Raw genomic sequence first — 14,686 nt, 5'->3', positions numbered from 1 at the left:
GTTAAGTAAAAAAGAATATTTGTACATTTTTAAAAATAAAACTTTAATTACATGTAATTTTTCCAATATGTAGATACTTTTAGACAGGCCTTTACGGAGAAATCATTTTCTCCACATACCCCACTGTTCCTTCTTTTAACCCACAGGATAGGAAATTCCTAGGAGAGAAAATTATGAGACGATAGTTCCAGTTTCTTTCCTCCCTCAAAAATAAATGCCTTGTCAGAGATCTGCATGCTGGATAAAATGGCGTATCTCCTCCCATGCCAGTCCTCTATGTGTTACGTCCTCATTTTTTCAGGGCCAGAGCTCCCTTCTGTCAGCAGCTGTGGATGTCTCCCTCTTTTTCTTTTTGAGACAAGGCCTTACTCTGTCACCCAGGCTGGAGTACAGTGGTGCCATCATAGCCCACTGCTGCCTTGACCTCCTGGGCTTAAGCGATCCTTCTGCCTCAACCTCCCAAGTAGCTAAGACTACAGGTGTATGCCACCATGGCTGGCTAATTTTTTTAAAAACTTTGTAGAGATGGGGTCTTGCTATGTTGCCCAGGCTGGTCTTGAACTCCTGGCCTCAAGCAGTCCTCCCACCTTGGCCTATCAAAGTGCTGGGATTACAAGCCTGAGCCACTGCACCCGGCTTCCCTCTTTTTAAGTTCCACTTACAGGCAGCTATCATGAGTAAGGTGTGGCTGTTCTCTTGGGTGGGTGGGCACCAAGGTCTTGATTTGGGTAAAAGTGAGTGGAAGCCTGATTGTGGCAGCACACAAACCTCATTAGCCTGTCTAAGCCTTATTAAAGTTAAGAAGAAGAGGCAGATAAAACAAATTTTAGGTTTCATCTATCTGACAAGCAAGTCTTATGTTTTTGGAAAGACTTGTTTTAAATGCTGAAACTCTAAAAACTTTTTACTGACTATAAAATAAATTCCAAAATTTTTTTTTCATAGAAAATACATTTCTAGTACTATCACATTTGAAATTATGCAGTTTCAAAAATAATCATCTTTGGAATCAAATAGACTTAAGTTCAAATCCTGGCTTTGGACAAATTATTTGCTGTGTGCTCTTAAGCTAAAAAGTTACCATCCCTGAATCTGTAAAATATATAAACTGGTGGTCAAATAATCTCTCTCTTACACAGTTATTATAAAATTTAAACTAAATAATGCATATAAAATATACAATACATTGCCTAACAAACAGTAAGTGTTTAATACATGTTAGATTATCACAAAAACTACCTCACATGCCAGAAAGATAGGCAAATTGGGACATCATTTTTTTTTTTTCTCGAACAGTAACACAATAAAGATCTCTCCATATCTGGCCTAGATGACACTTTATATACCATAATAATCCCTGAATTTATAAACAATATATGAACTCTGATAAGGTTTGGCTCTGTGTCCCCACCCAAATCTCAACTTGAATTATAATCTCCACGTGTTGGGGGAGTGACCTGGTGGGAAGCGACTGAATCATGGGGGCAGATTTCCCCCTTGCTGTTGTCCTTACAAGATCTGGTTGTTTGATAAGTCCGGAGGCTTTTCCCCTTCTCTCTCTCCTGCTGCCATGTAAGACGTACCTTGCTTCCCTTTTGCCTTCTGTCATGATTGTAAGTTTCCTGAGGCCTCCTCAGCCATGTAAGGAACTGTGAGTCAATTAAATCTCTTTTCTTTATAAATTACCCAGCCTCAGGAAGTTCTTTATAGCAGTGTGAAAACGGACTAATAGAAAGTCTTTGACAGTTCTCCTTTAACTAGAATGTTGCCTGACCCATATTGTTTATTATATATCTGTTGAATTAATTTTTATTTTTGAATCTTAAGGTACAAAGATTTAACTTTAAAAAAAGAATACACATAAGATGCCAGTGGCTTTTTAAAACTCAGAAGTTTCTTAACATTACTGACACACTACAGCTCCCTATGATCAGAAGATAGTGTTCAAAATTATGAACTTTTTTTTTGTTTTGTTTTGAGATGACATTTCGCTCTTGTTGCCTGGGCTGGAGTGCAATGGTGTGATCTCGGCTCACCACAACCTCCAACTCCCGGGTTCAAGCAATTCTCCTGCTTCAGCCTCCTGAGTAGCTGGGATTACAGGCATGTGCCACCATGCCCAGCGAATGAGACGGGGTTTCTTTTGTCACCGAACTGCCAGCAAACAAATCCCAATGCAGTTGCTCACTAGCTGTGTGATCGTAGGCAAACTTCCTAAATGCTCTATGCCTCATTTGTAAATGGAGATAAAACTTTTTAATTCATTGGGTTGCTGTGGGGAGTTAAAAATGCACAAAATGTTTAAAATAGTGCCTGATAAAGATGAAATAAACGTTTTCATTATTACCACTTTGATTAATTCATCTCAGGAAATAAATAAAATGTAAAGCACTAGCCTTAGCAATTACAAGGACTGGGTACCAGCCTTTGTTTCCAATCTGAGTCTTCAAGAAGTCACAAAACTTCTTTGAACTTCAGTTACTATAATTGTAAGATGCAAGACCTAATATTGATTTCAAAGTGTAATTACAAAAACAGAGAGATAATATTAAAGATGCTGAAACCTATGAAGTGTTCTACAGATATTATTTAAATCACTACTACTAACTACATATACCTAGTACAGAAAATAAGTATGATCTAAATTGGTGTTTTCCAAATGTGGGCTCAAAGTTCTCTGATCCATGGCAGAATTAGAAAAACTAAGGATATAACAGAGTCTTCCATTCTAAGACCTTTCCATCTGGGGCTATTAAAATGTCTTTTATTTTATTGCTGATAATAAGTAGTACATTTTTAAAGAGTGTTTTTACCTAATAAGTTCTCAGGAAAAATATTTTTGGAAAATTTTACAAATCTATCAAATCCTAGGGTCTGAGCACCACTGATCCAGCTGAGAGACTCTCAACTTTTCTTCTATCTTCACACCATTGCTAGATGCAAAATTTCCCCCATCACTGATGTTCTCAGTGTGTGGTAACCAATGGTGCTCACTTAGCAGTACATCAGAATCTCTGGTTTGGCCTAAGTAGGTATTACAATTTGACAAATGATGCCTACAGATTCTGATATTTCCATCCTATTACAGATTACTAGCCAGCTAAAGTCAGACTAATGAAGTAAGAATACAATATAGTCATCTCTAAGCAATTTTAAGAAATATTAGATTGATGTAACAGATCCAAAGGGGTACTGCACTGAAATACAGTACTCATGTATTTCCATTCAGAGTCAAATGTGCTAGTTAATGCCTAAACGAGCAAAAAAGGTAAAGCAAACAATAATAAAAACAACAAATGATGGCTCCCAATTGACTACAGACAACTAGCCCTAACCACTTAATATGATATACTGGTTTGTCACAGACTGAGCTCACCAACTGTACTGACCTCACCCTTTGCTGCTTCTTACAACTATACATCCTTTGTGAAATGTCTTTCCCCTTTCTCTAGCTGGCAAAAAAGAAAAAAAAATTCTTTCAAGATGCAGTTTAAATGGCCACAGCTCTGCAAGCCATCCTTTGCACCCTTGGCACTTGATCTGTTTTTTCTCCCAAAGGATTTTTGTCTAACTCCAGAGTCAATTACCCACCAAATACATAGGGCTCACATGGGTTTCTCCTACCAAAGGGAGCAATTATAAGTTATTTATATCTATAACGCCAATGAATAGAGTGAAGTACTTAATGAATGAACCCAATGGTCAAGATAAATACGTTGATCTGAGTGATAATACTTTTTAAATTAATGTATAAAGTTTATCCTTAAAACATTTGGGACAATACCTGCAATGCAGCCTCTTCAAGAATTTCAAGGTCTTCCTCTAATTCATTACCTGTTGTGCGAATAAAAAGTTTTACTAAAACATGTCAATATTTAGTTTAGTTTAATTTTCTAGTCCTTTGCATTCATTACCCTTTTTTTTTTTTTTTTTTTTAATAATTCTGTTACTCCAGATTGAAAAGATTTGTGATTCTGGAAAAAATCCCAGCAGCATACATTTTAATATATAAGATATTTCCAGTGGGAATATACTACAATTCTCAAGGCAATACTCAAGAAGCACCCATGGGTGATTTGCCAAAGATACATCCTACATTTATGAATATAAATGTATACTTTCTGAACTTAGTGTATTCGTTTTGTCTAAAAAAAGAGGGAGCAAATTATTTCGAATCTGAGCCTTTATATTTTGGGTGCCTTACAGAAGAGCTATAACTTTAGTAAATGACAGGGACTCACAGAAAAATAAAAGGCAGTGACTGCATCCCCTAGCCATTTTCTCACTTATTAATTAATATAGAACATATTTATTGATCTTTCTTTGATAGTTTAATTATTAAATGTTACTAATAAAGTAATACTTGTTCAATGGGAAATACTCAAATTGTATAGAAGTGTAGAACAAAAAATTCGAAATCTCTAACCAGTGCCATGCCCCCTTAAAACTATCCACTGTCAACAGCTTAGGTGTTGTTCTAGAAACTTGGTGTGCAAACAAACCAAAAATGTATATGTGTTTCAACTACACATAAACATACTCTTTTTCTTTTGAGATGGAGTCTTACTCTGTCACCCATGCTGGAGTGCAGTGGCGTGATCTCGGCTCACTGCAACCTCCACCTCCCGGGATCAAGTGATTCTCTTGCCTCAGCCTCCCAAGTAGCTGGGACTACAGGCGTGTGCCACCATGCCCAGCTAATTTTTGTATTTTTAGTAGAGACGGGGTTTCACCATGTTAGCCAGGATGGTCTCGATCTCCTGACCTCGTGATCCACCCACCTCGGCCTCCCAAAGTGCTCGGATTACAGGTGTGAGCCACAACATACTCTTTTGTAATATACAGAATAATGTATGCAAAAATGGGACCCTCTTCTGAAACTTGCTTTTCTTACTTAACATAATTTGGACAGCTTTCCTTGTTAGGCCATATAGGTCTACTTTTTCAAAGAGCTGCATAGACTGCCATTGAATGGGTACTCCATTACTTATTTAACTAGTTCCCAACTGAAAGACATTTTGGTTGTTTCTAGGTTTTACAATCCCAAGCACTGCTATATTAATCCATTCCTTCAACATATACTTTTTGAGTATTTGTGCAAACATGTATAAAACTTTTTTATGTCAAAAAGTATATATAAACTTTAACAAAATAGGTTGCTAGCAATTTTCCTTATGTGGATATAATACAAGGTCTCATTTCCGCACATACATACCAGTATTAACTGGGAGAAAAGGAATGGAGAAGAATAAAAGGGACCAGGAAGAGAAAACGTAATAAAGAAGGAAAGTCAGAGGAAAAAAAGGGAGGAAAAAATAATAGTGGGAAGGGTAGTCTTAAAGGAAGGAGTAAAGATGGATTTTGGGGGGGTAAGAAAGTAAAACTTTAAACCATGTATAAACGTTATAGAATCAGTAAGCATTTTTATTTTCAACTTTACTCCCTTGATTATAGATTAATCGTGTATCATACAAATTTGTTTCATATAAGAAAGTACCATTTCTGCCACTGCCTCATCTCTGTTTTGCTCCAGTGAAAAATTCTTCTAAAGAGATATCTAAATTCAAATGGACCACCCTTCCTTACTTTCCATTCCCCCTCTCTACTCTGAAAGGACTTACAGTTCTCTCATTTTACTAACATATTTCTCATTGCATATACAAGCAACCAACAAGTCTTCAAGTCCAATGATAGATTTTAATTCACTTCTCAGAGCATGCCAAAATCCCAGGAACATCCCCTCTCCTGGTTTTTCTCCTCCTTCACTGACTGTTCCTTCGCAGTCTCATTTGCAGCCTCCTCTTCCTGTTCTGTACATCTTTTAAATTTTGGTAAGTCACAGCTTTAATCCTAAGCTATCTTCTCTTTCTTATCTACATTCTCTAGCATATCTTTCATACAGTCCCATATCTTTAAATAACGATCATATTCAATTACATTTCTATCGACCGATCCTCTGATCTAGACAATGAATATTCAGTTGTCTACTTGATATTTCCACTAGAATATTTAAGAAATATCTAGAATTTTTGGTTTAATACTATATATTCAGTGCTTGGCTGGACATACACACTATACACCCTGGCTCAAAGCATGTATATGCATAAAAAGGGTGTCCATGTACGTGTGTAAATTTAAACAGGAAACAGGATACCCTTCAGTCTCTTAGACAAACTCAAATTACCAGTACATGAAGCAGTTATTGTTCATGAATATGAGATTACAAAATTCATTTTGCAAATGTATTTTCAGACCTTTTATAATACATACATTCTACTCTTAAAATACAAACAAAACAAAACAAAACAAAACAAAACCCTATCACAACATCCAGCATTGGCCACACTTACCAATAGGCAGTGCTAGGTCCTTCTTCATCAGAGCTGCCGCACAAACCCCACCAAGATTGGCTAATTCTTTTTCCAACTGGATGACTCCCTATGGAATTGCATAAAATTTGCTGCTTTAAAAATGCTTGAATGATAATATGGATTATCAGCAAAGTGTGATTTGAATTCAAGCATTACTTTTGAAATCAGAAGGAAGCACGTGAAGCTAACGGTTAAAGTGAGAGAAGATGAGATTCAGTACTCAATGTTTTATCTCAGGCTGGTTGTAAGGTTCAGGTTTAAAGGTTCATTGTCCAAATAACTGTTCATTCATTACTTTGGTCCACTTTGTCCTCGGTTTTATTTTATTGTATGATTTAAAACATTTAGACAAGATGATAGTCTCTTTGTGAAAACAGGTTCAACTGTTTACTCAGAAAGGTATAGCCAACTGAGCAGGTTCAGGGCAGGTATAACTATACTTCAAAGGCTGGGTCATGTTGCACAAACTCCATCCTCTTCATGTATTAAAAGTAGCAAAACAGACCACTGCACATAATTAAACTACAAAATATTTAGAATTATACACCCCTAGGTTAAATTAATTTCTTTTCATTTTTTTGTAGAGAAAGGATTTTGATATATTGCCTAGGCTGGTCTCAAACTGGCCTCAAGGGTTTCTCTCACCTCCCAAATTGCTGCAATTACAGGTGTGAGCCACTGCACCTGGTCCCGACTTTTTGAATAGAGGCAACAGTACAATTTAAGTCAGTTAGAAGCACAACTCACTAGCCCTTAGAAACTCAATCTTCCTTAAAAGAATGAAAAGACAATTCATTCTTACCTCATCAGGTCCAGGGCTAAATTCATATCCAATTGCAAAACACTTAAAACCATAGAAAGAAGCTTTGTCATCTTTCACATAATCTGATGCGGTCTCCAATGAAAAAAGGGCCTCATTTCCTAATAAAAATGCCAGAATTGAGTTAAAATTCTGAAACAATTTTGTCAAAATTTCCCTCTTTTATCCAATGGACTTTCTCTTTTATCATAAGATAGGCAGAAACACAAATCATATACTACATAACTTAAATAGACTTGTGGCGGGGAGTGTTCCTATATCTACTTAAGGAAATTGTACTAAAAATAACACTAGAAACAACAGGTCTATCGCAAATGAATTGTTAACTTTTTTTCATAATCAAACTCCCCTGCTTAATAAAGTACTTAAGTTACATGGGCAATCATTTTTCAATTATTTGTCAAATACTAACGTTAGCCTTTTTATTTTTCAAAGTGGGCAACCCTCTACCCTGGCATGTGTCTTTTTCTGATCTTTTCCCAAACAAACAAATAGGCAGGTCAGAGTAGAAAAAAGTAGTTTCTGAATTGAAATTGCCTATTAGTTTGAAGGATCACAAGAGTAGCCCTAGTTAACCCGTTAAGAATGCAACAAACTGTAAGTTTTAAAACATAGTTTTAAAAACTTACTTAAATAACTTTCTTTTAAAGAAAAGCACAGTACCAGCAATAACAACTGTGCTTGTGTGCTCCGACTCTCCCGTTCACACGTACCCTCAAGCCAACTGAAACAGCTTTCACACAACTTTTCACACAAGAAAGTGGTTCACAAATTCTGTTACAAGGAAGGACTTCAGTCCTTCATTAAGTTCTGAAAATTCAGCACTTTCTGGGAAAATAAAAGATCTAATCCATTGTTTTCTATAATTTGGCCCCAACTACACAGCTAGCTAGCTGCTCCTCAACGTTGACACTCTGCTTTGGTCAAGCTAATCATTTTTTCACAAAATCCTTAAAACACTGTCTTCTCCGAAACTTGGATCAGGCTGTGCCCCTTGCCCAGGGTATCTTATTTATTCCTCGAATGCAATCCAGATACATGGTAGGTCTTTAATAAATTTCTCTAAAAATTAGATAAACATTTTCAATGATACATCCCTACTCAATATACATAAATGCACTTATTTTACCACATAAAACAGAATAAAAGAAAAACTTACCTGGCAACACCAAAACCATAGTAGGCCACCCAGAGGATCCTGAAAATTTCTTTAATTCTATCCATGAATTAAGATTTTCATGAACAGATGTCAATTTTGGTCCATATCCTGAATTCTGAAAAGTTCTGACAGGAATCAACAAACGAAGGACATCTTCTGACTGTGCAGTACCACACTGAGGGTCAAATTCGATTGTCATCCACCTCACACATTCTGGGAATGTCACCTGAGGCCAATAGGCAAGGCAACATGAATACAGATATATACATACAAACACACACATCTGCATCTGTATGTGTATATGTGTCTATGCTTTTATTAAATGACACAACAGGATAAACTACAAAATTAAAATAGAATAAAATGTTACCTATGACAGAGAAGGAGGAACAGAGTGAAGAGGACAGAGATAAAAGCTAGATTTGTTTCATAAATTTGACTTCAAACTATGTAAGTATTTAAAGAATTATAAAACAAAATCCAAATTTAAAAAGCAATTCCTAAACTCTAAAATTAAACGACTCTGTAAGTGTATATCCAATGAACGCATAATCACGCAAAGAGGGAGCATTCCAACTAAATTTAAACACAGTAATGTGACCATACATTTAGATGGGATATACTTCAAAGACAAACACACACACACACACACACACACACACACACACACACACACATCCCAAATGAAATAATTTAAATGATTTTTGAATTCTGATACTCCCAGTGTCACTAATAGGAATTTTAGATGTAGGAGAAAGGAGACTGAGGTGTGTCTGTGGTCCTTATTTTGAATTAGTATCAACACTATAAACTCATGAGGTATTTTATCTTCTAAAAACTATACATACACATAAATCTACCTATACATAAACATATATACATTTATGTATATACATATATAAACATAACATGTGTGTGTGTATGTGTAACAGAAATTAGGACACTTTGAAAAAATGGTTTGTTCCAAGTCTGAGGCATTAAACATATAAAAGGAGCCTGGAACATCTTATCCTACCAGAAAACAAGGAAGCTAGGAATGACTGCAAGCTAGGAAAGACCCAGCAGGTAAGCTGAAGAGGCTCCCATCTAACAAACATATAGGATCCAGTTTCTTCAACAAATAGAACTCAAGGGAACAAAAAAAGAGAGAGACAGAGGGAGTCTTACAGATTTAAAGGAACTTAAGATTAAAGGGGACTTAAGAGACATACTAATCACAATGTATGGATCTTACATGGATTCTAACTCAAATTATTAAAAATTTACATGATGTTTGAAGACATTAAATTGTCTTTTTTCAGTGTGATAATACTATGGTTATTTTTAAGGGTCCTTATATTTTGGAGACATTGTGTCAATAAATATTATAAATGTGCTTTAAAACAATACAAGAGGTTAGGAAGCAGGTAGGGAATAAATGAGACAGGTCTGACTAAGAGTTGACACTGCTGAATCTGGGAGATGGATAAATAAGTGCACTGTACTAGCCTATTTACCTACAGACGCTTAATAGCTTCTACCATGAAAAGTGGAATATTTTATAAGCACACAAAATATAAATTTATCCTTTTCTTCCTTAATTTGCATGATACAATGAAAAAACAAAGAACATGGATTTTGAACACTCTCTAATAACACTAAATTTATAATCATTTTATACATAGTTTTCTTAACATTATGTATAGACTAGTTTAAATCTTACATTGGGGTTGTAAATTTTCAGAGCTCAGGCTGTGGTACAAATAATGTTAGTTCAAAAAATACAATTCAAAATTGTTAATGCTTATATCTACTACTATTATAAACCACAGCATGAAGTTTAGCATTATATACCACACTATACTTGTAAGAAGATTTCAGAACAACTCTCATAAACCAATAAAATTTTATCATCTTTGAGATAAAAATTCCGTCTTAAATTATTCTGTATATCCAACAATGCCTAATCACCTGCTGATTCTCTATATGTAAATACAATAAAAGAAGCTATACTCATAAATGCAGGCCAGGCATTCTTTAAGATATCATCAGAGAACCTCACACCAAGTTTTACGGTCAAATCACACTAAGAACTGGTGCCTACCTTGTAGTGCATCACACAGGCAGGTTTATACGGGTGCTCACTCTCTATGACAGCATAGTGATTGGAGGTTGTACAAGCAGAGAGGCCCTGTTCAGGCTGGTTTCCTGTGGTGCTATCTGTCGACTGATTAGGGTTGAAGGCAGGGGGTGCATACTTCTGATTCAAAATGGCAACTGACGGAAGCAATTGTTGGACAAGGCCAAAGACTTCTACAGCCACCTAGCACACATATAAAAATACAGTTAAATGAGATACATGTGAAAGTAGTTCTAAAATTATGAATTACAATAATTGTTGGCTACTCTAATAACAATTTCTGTCTAAATTTTCTACTAGTTAAGCTTTTGTTCAAAGGGAAATCTGTTCAATTGATTAAAAAAAGATTTATCTTAGCTGTTACATGACAATATCTAAATCTATATTTTTAAACACTTTCGTTTTTTCATGATCTGAAGTAAATCACGTTTTACTTAATTATGCCAAAGAATCAATAGTTTATCATTTCTTCCATCTCTTGAATATGTCACTGTTTTAAAACGCTCTTGTCCTTTAACATTGCTATTGTTATTAATGAAGACCATCTGGGATCAACTTCATAAATTTGAAAAATCTCAGTTAACATAATCTTTCCTTACATATCACATTTCTAAAATTTCTAAAATCTATTTCCCATTCACAAATTCTTCAAATGTAAAGCCAACAAATAATCACAGCAATCCAGTAAACAATACTAAGAAGAACAGAGAAGTTTAATAATTAGTGTATCTCTCTGCTTGTTACCTATACCCCAGATGCCTCAAAGATGCAAGTTTTTGTAAAGACAAGACACAAAGTCTTTGTTTTTAAAAGGTATTTAAAAAAACATTCAAAGTTATAGAATTAAATTACATACCTTGGGAATAGCAGCAGCTACTGGTCCTATGTAGGCTATAATAAGGGGGAGCAGCATGGAAAACAGACTAGAAGAACTCAGCAGTTCTGGAATGTCGTCAGCTAAAAAAGGCATAAAAGGCATTAAAACTACAGCTAGAATGTAATTTCATTGTACTGTATACATGCTATACTAAATCTATATTCTGTTCTTTTGAGAACTAGAGTTGACACTAATTGGGTGCTTGTCAAGGGCCTGGTACTATTCTGAAGGCTTTTTAGAATACGTGCCTTATCTCAACGAATACTCACAATAAGATACTTTTATTATCCCCAATTTTTAGAAAGGAAAACCATGGCACACAATGTTTAAGTATCTTACCCAAAATACTTAATACATAATACACGTACCTGTAAAATAATAGAGCTGGAATCAGAACCTAGGGTAATGGAGCCCTTATTATTATTATTTTTTAATTTATTTTTATTATACTTTAAGTTCTAGGGTACATGTGCATAACGTGCAGGTTTGTTACATATGTATATTTGTGCCATGTTGGTGTGCTGCACCCACCAACTCGTCAGCACCCATCAATTCATCTTTTATATCATGTATAACTCCCCAATGCAATCCCTCCCCCTCCCCCCTCCCCATGATAGGCCCCAGTGTGTGATGTTCCCCTTCCCGAGTCCAAGTGATCTCATTGTTCAGTTCCCACCTATGAGTGAGAACATGCGGTGTTTGGTTTTCTCTTCTTGTGATAGTTTGCTAAGAATGATGGTTTCCAGCTGCATCCATGTCCCTACAAAGGACGCAAACTCATCCTTTTTTATGGCTGCATAGTATTCCATGGTGTATATGTGCCACATTTTCTTAATCCAGTCTGTCACAGATGGACATTTGGGTTGATTCCAAGTCTTTGCTATTGTGAATAGTGCCACAATAAACATACGTGTGCATGTGTCTTTGTAGTAGAATAATTTATAATCCTTTGGGTATATACCCAGTAGTGGGATGGCTGGGTCATATGGTACATCTAGTTCTAGATCCTTGAGGAATCGCCATACTGTTTTCCATAATGGTTGAACTAGTTTACAATCCCACCAACAGTGTAAAAGTGTTCCTATTTCTCCACATCCTCTCCAACACCTGTTGTTTCCTGACTTCTTAATGATTGCCATTCTAACTGGTGTGAGATGGTATCTCATTGTGGTTTTGATTTGCATTTCTCTGATGGCAAGTGATGATGAGCATTTTCTCATGTGTCTGTTGGCTGTATGAATGTCTTCTTTTGAGAAATGTCTGTTCATATCCTTTGCCCACTTTTTGATGGGGTTGTTTTTTTCTTGTATATTTGTTTGAGTTCTTTGTAGATTCTGGATATTAGCCCTTTGTCAGATGAGTAGATTGCAAAAATTTTCTCCCATTCTGTAGCTTGCCTGTTCACTCTGACGGTAGTTTCTTTTGCTGTGCAGAAGCTCTTTAGTTTAATGAGATCCCATTTGTCAATTTTGGCTTTTGCTGCCGTTGCTTTTGGTGTTTTAGACATGAAGTCCTTGCCCATGCCTATGTCCTGAATGGTACTACCTAGATTTTCTTCTAGGGTTTTTATGGCATTAGGTCTAACATTTAAGTCTCTAATCCATCTTGAATTAATCTTCGTATAAGGAGTAAGGAAAGGATCCAGTTTCAGCTTTCTACTTATGGCTAGCCAATTTTCCCAGCACCATTTATTAAATAGGGAATCCTTTCCCCATTTCTTGTTTCTCTCAGGTTTGTCAAAGATCAGATGGCTGTAGATGTGTGGTATTATTTCTGAGGACTCTGTTCTGTTCCATTGGTCTATAGCTCTGTTTTGGTACCAGTACCACACTGTTTTGGTTACTGTAGCCTTGTAGTATAGTTTGAAGTCAGGTAGCGTGACACCTCCAGCTTTGTCCTTTTGACTTAGGATTGTCTTGGCAATGCTGGAGCCCTTATTTTAAATTACCATTCTGGCACCAAACATGGCTCTATCAGTGACATTAGGCAACTTACTTAATCTTTAACTTAGGATCACAACAGTATTCCCCTTATTTGGATGTTGTGAAGATTAAACAAGGTAATATATGTAAAACACTTGAGAACAACACCTGCACATATTCAGCACTCCAAAAACATTTACTGTTATTAAGCTACATGGCTTTCTGTTTTTCCAAGAAAAGCACTTTACTGATTAACATTTTACTCAGTTATCCATGAACATGGTGCTGCAAAGATAAGCTAAGCCTATACTGTGAAGACCTTTATTTTATAGGCCAATTATTCTCCCAAATACTGATTCCCAGGTCTGCTGTTACATCAAAACAGGCTGCACACTTATTTAAAAAACAGTTTTTTAACCTAGCTTCAAGCCCTGGGGATAGACCCAACAGTCTTTATTTTCAGCAAGCTTTCCAGGTGGTTCTGATGTTAAACTAGGATTAGGAATTAACGTTATACAGTAAGGAGGTGGCAGTAACAATTTCTTTTTCTTTTCCTTTATTTATTTATTTTTTTGAGATGAAGTTTCACCTTGTCACCCAGGCTGGAGTGCAGTGGCATGATCTCGGCTCACTGCAGCCTCCGCCTCCCGGATTCAAGCTATTCTCCTGCCTCTGCTTCCTGAATAGCTAGGATTACAGGCACCTGCCACTACGCCTGGCTATTTTTTGCATTTTTAGTAGAAATGGGGTTTCACCATGTTGGTCAGGCTGGTCTCAAACTCCTGACCTCGTGATCCACCCGCCTCGGTCTCCCAAAGTGCTGGGACTACAGGCGTGAGCTACCATGCCCGGCCATAACAATGTTTTCATAATGATAACTCTGGTGTCAGTGTGAAGAATAACTAAACAACTAGATGGAGAATGGGGGAAAGGTAGCAGTGACATTATTGGGTATTATCTCTATATTAAAAAATGACATGTACTTGCACCATGGCAGCCTAAACGATGGCAGGAAGAACTGAGAGAGAGGAGAATACAAACTAGAAAGTTTCTAGGGGAAAAACTCATAGAGTTGAATTTAGACAAGTGCCTCTGAGGAGATGGTTAGGGTTCCCCAGAGTTTTGGGTGGATAGCGATACATTACTGGAAACAGAACAGAGAGGAAGAAAAAGCTTTTTGACTACTAAAAGAAGAATAAAGACCCAGTTTAAACCAAATACAATTTTTCTTTTACTAAATTAACTAACAAAATAAGAATATATGATAACTCCTTTTGAGCATTCTGAATAATTCTGCATTACGGTATGGAGAGTGTGACTTATCCAAAATTAATGTACGTGTGGATCTATAAATAAACACTTAAGAATTTATACAATTGTATAATAGAAGGTTCCTCTTCAATAGTTCTATGCAAAAA

General features: G+C 36.2%; 1 protein-coding gene across 14 annotated transcripts in view; it reads right to left on the bottom strand.

Moving 5' to 3' along the window:
• MYCBP2 (MYC binding protein 2) overlaps window positions 1-14,686 on the bottom strand; it is a 292,153-nt gene that overhangs the window by 114,136 nt on the left and 163,331 nt on the right. For all 14 annotated transcript variants that reach the window (XM_010374615.2, XM_030921889.1, XM_030921891.1 and 11 more), the window contains 6 exons: window positions 11,326-11,426; window positions 10,434-10,652; window positions 8,351-8,576; window positions 7,174-7,292; window positions 6,351-6,438; window positions 3,785-3,834 (listed from right to left, as the gene is read on the bottom strand). In XM_010374615.2, coding sequence (XP_010372917.1) covers window positions 3,785-3,834; window positions 6,351-6,438; window positions 7,174-7,292; window positions 8,351-8,576; window positions 10,434-10,652; window positions 11,326-11,426 — 803 coding nt within the window. The remainder of the gene's footprint in view (window positions 1-3,784; window positions 3,835-6,350; window positions 6,439-7,173; window positions 7,293-8,350; window positions 8,577-10,433; window positions 10,653-11,325; window positions 11,427-14,686) is intronic.

This window comes from Rhinopithecus roxellana, chromosome 18 (genome assembly GCF_007565055.1).
Source record: "Rhinopithecus roxellana isolate Shanxi Qingling chromosome 18, ASM756505v1, whole genome shotgun sequence".
NCBI classification, from domain to species: domain Eukaryota; kingdom Metazoa; phylum Chordata; class Mammalia; order Primates; family Cercopithecidae; genus Rhinopithecus; species Rhinopithecus roxellana.
This window is presented reverse-complemented; position numbering and strand designations above follow the sequence as displayed.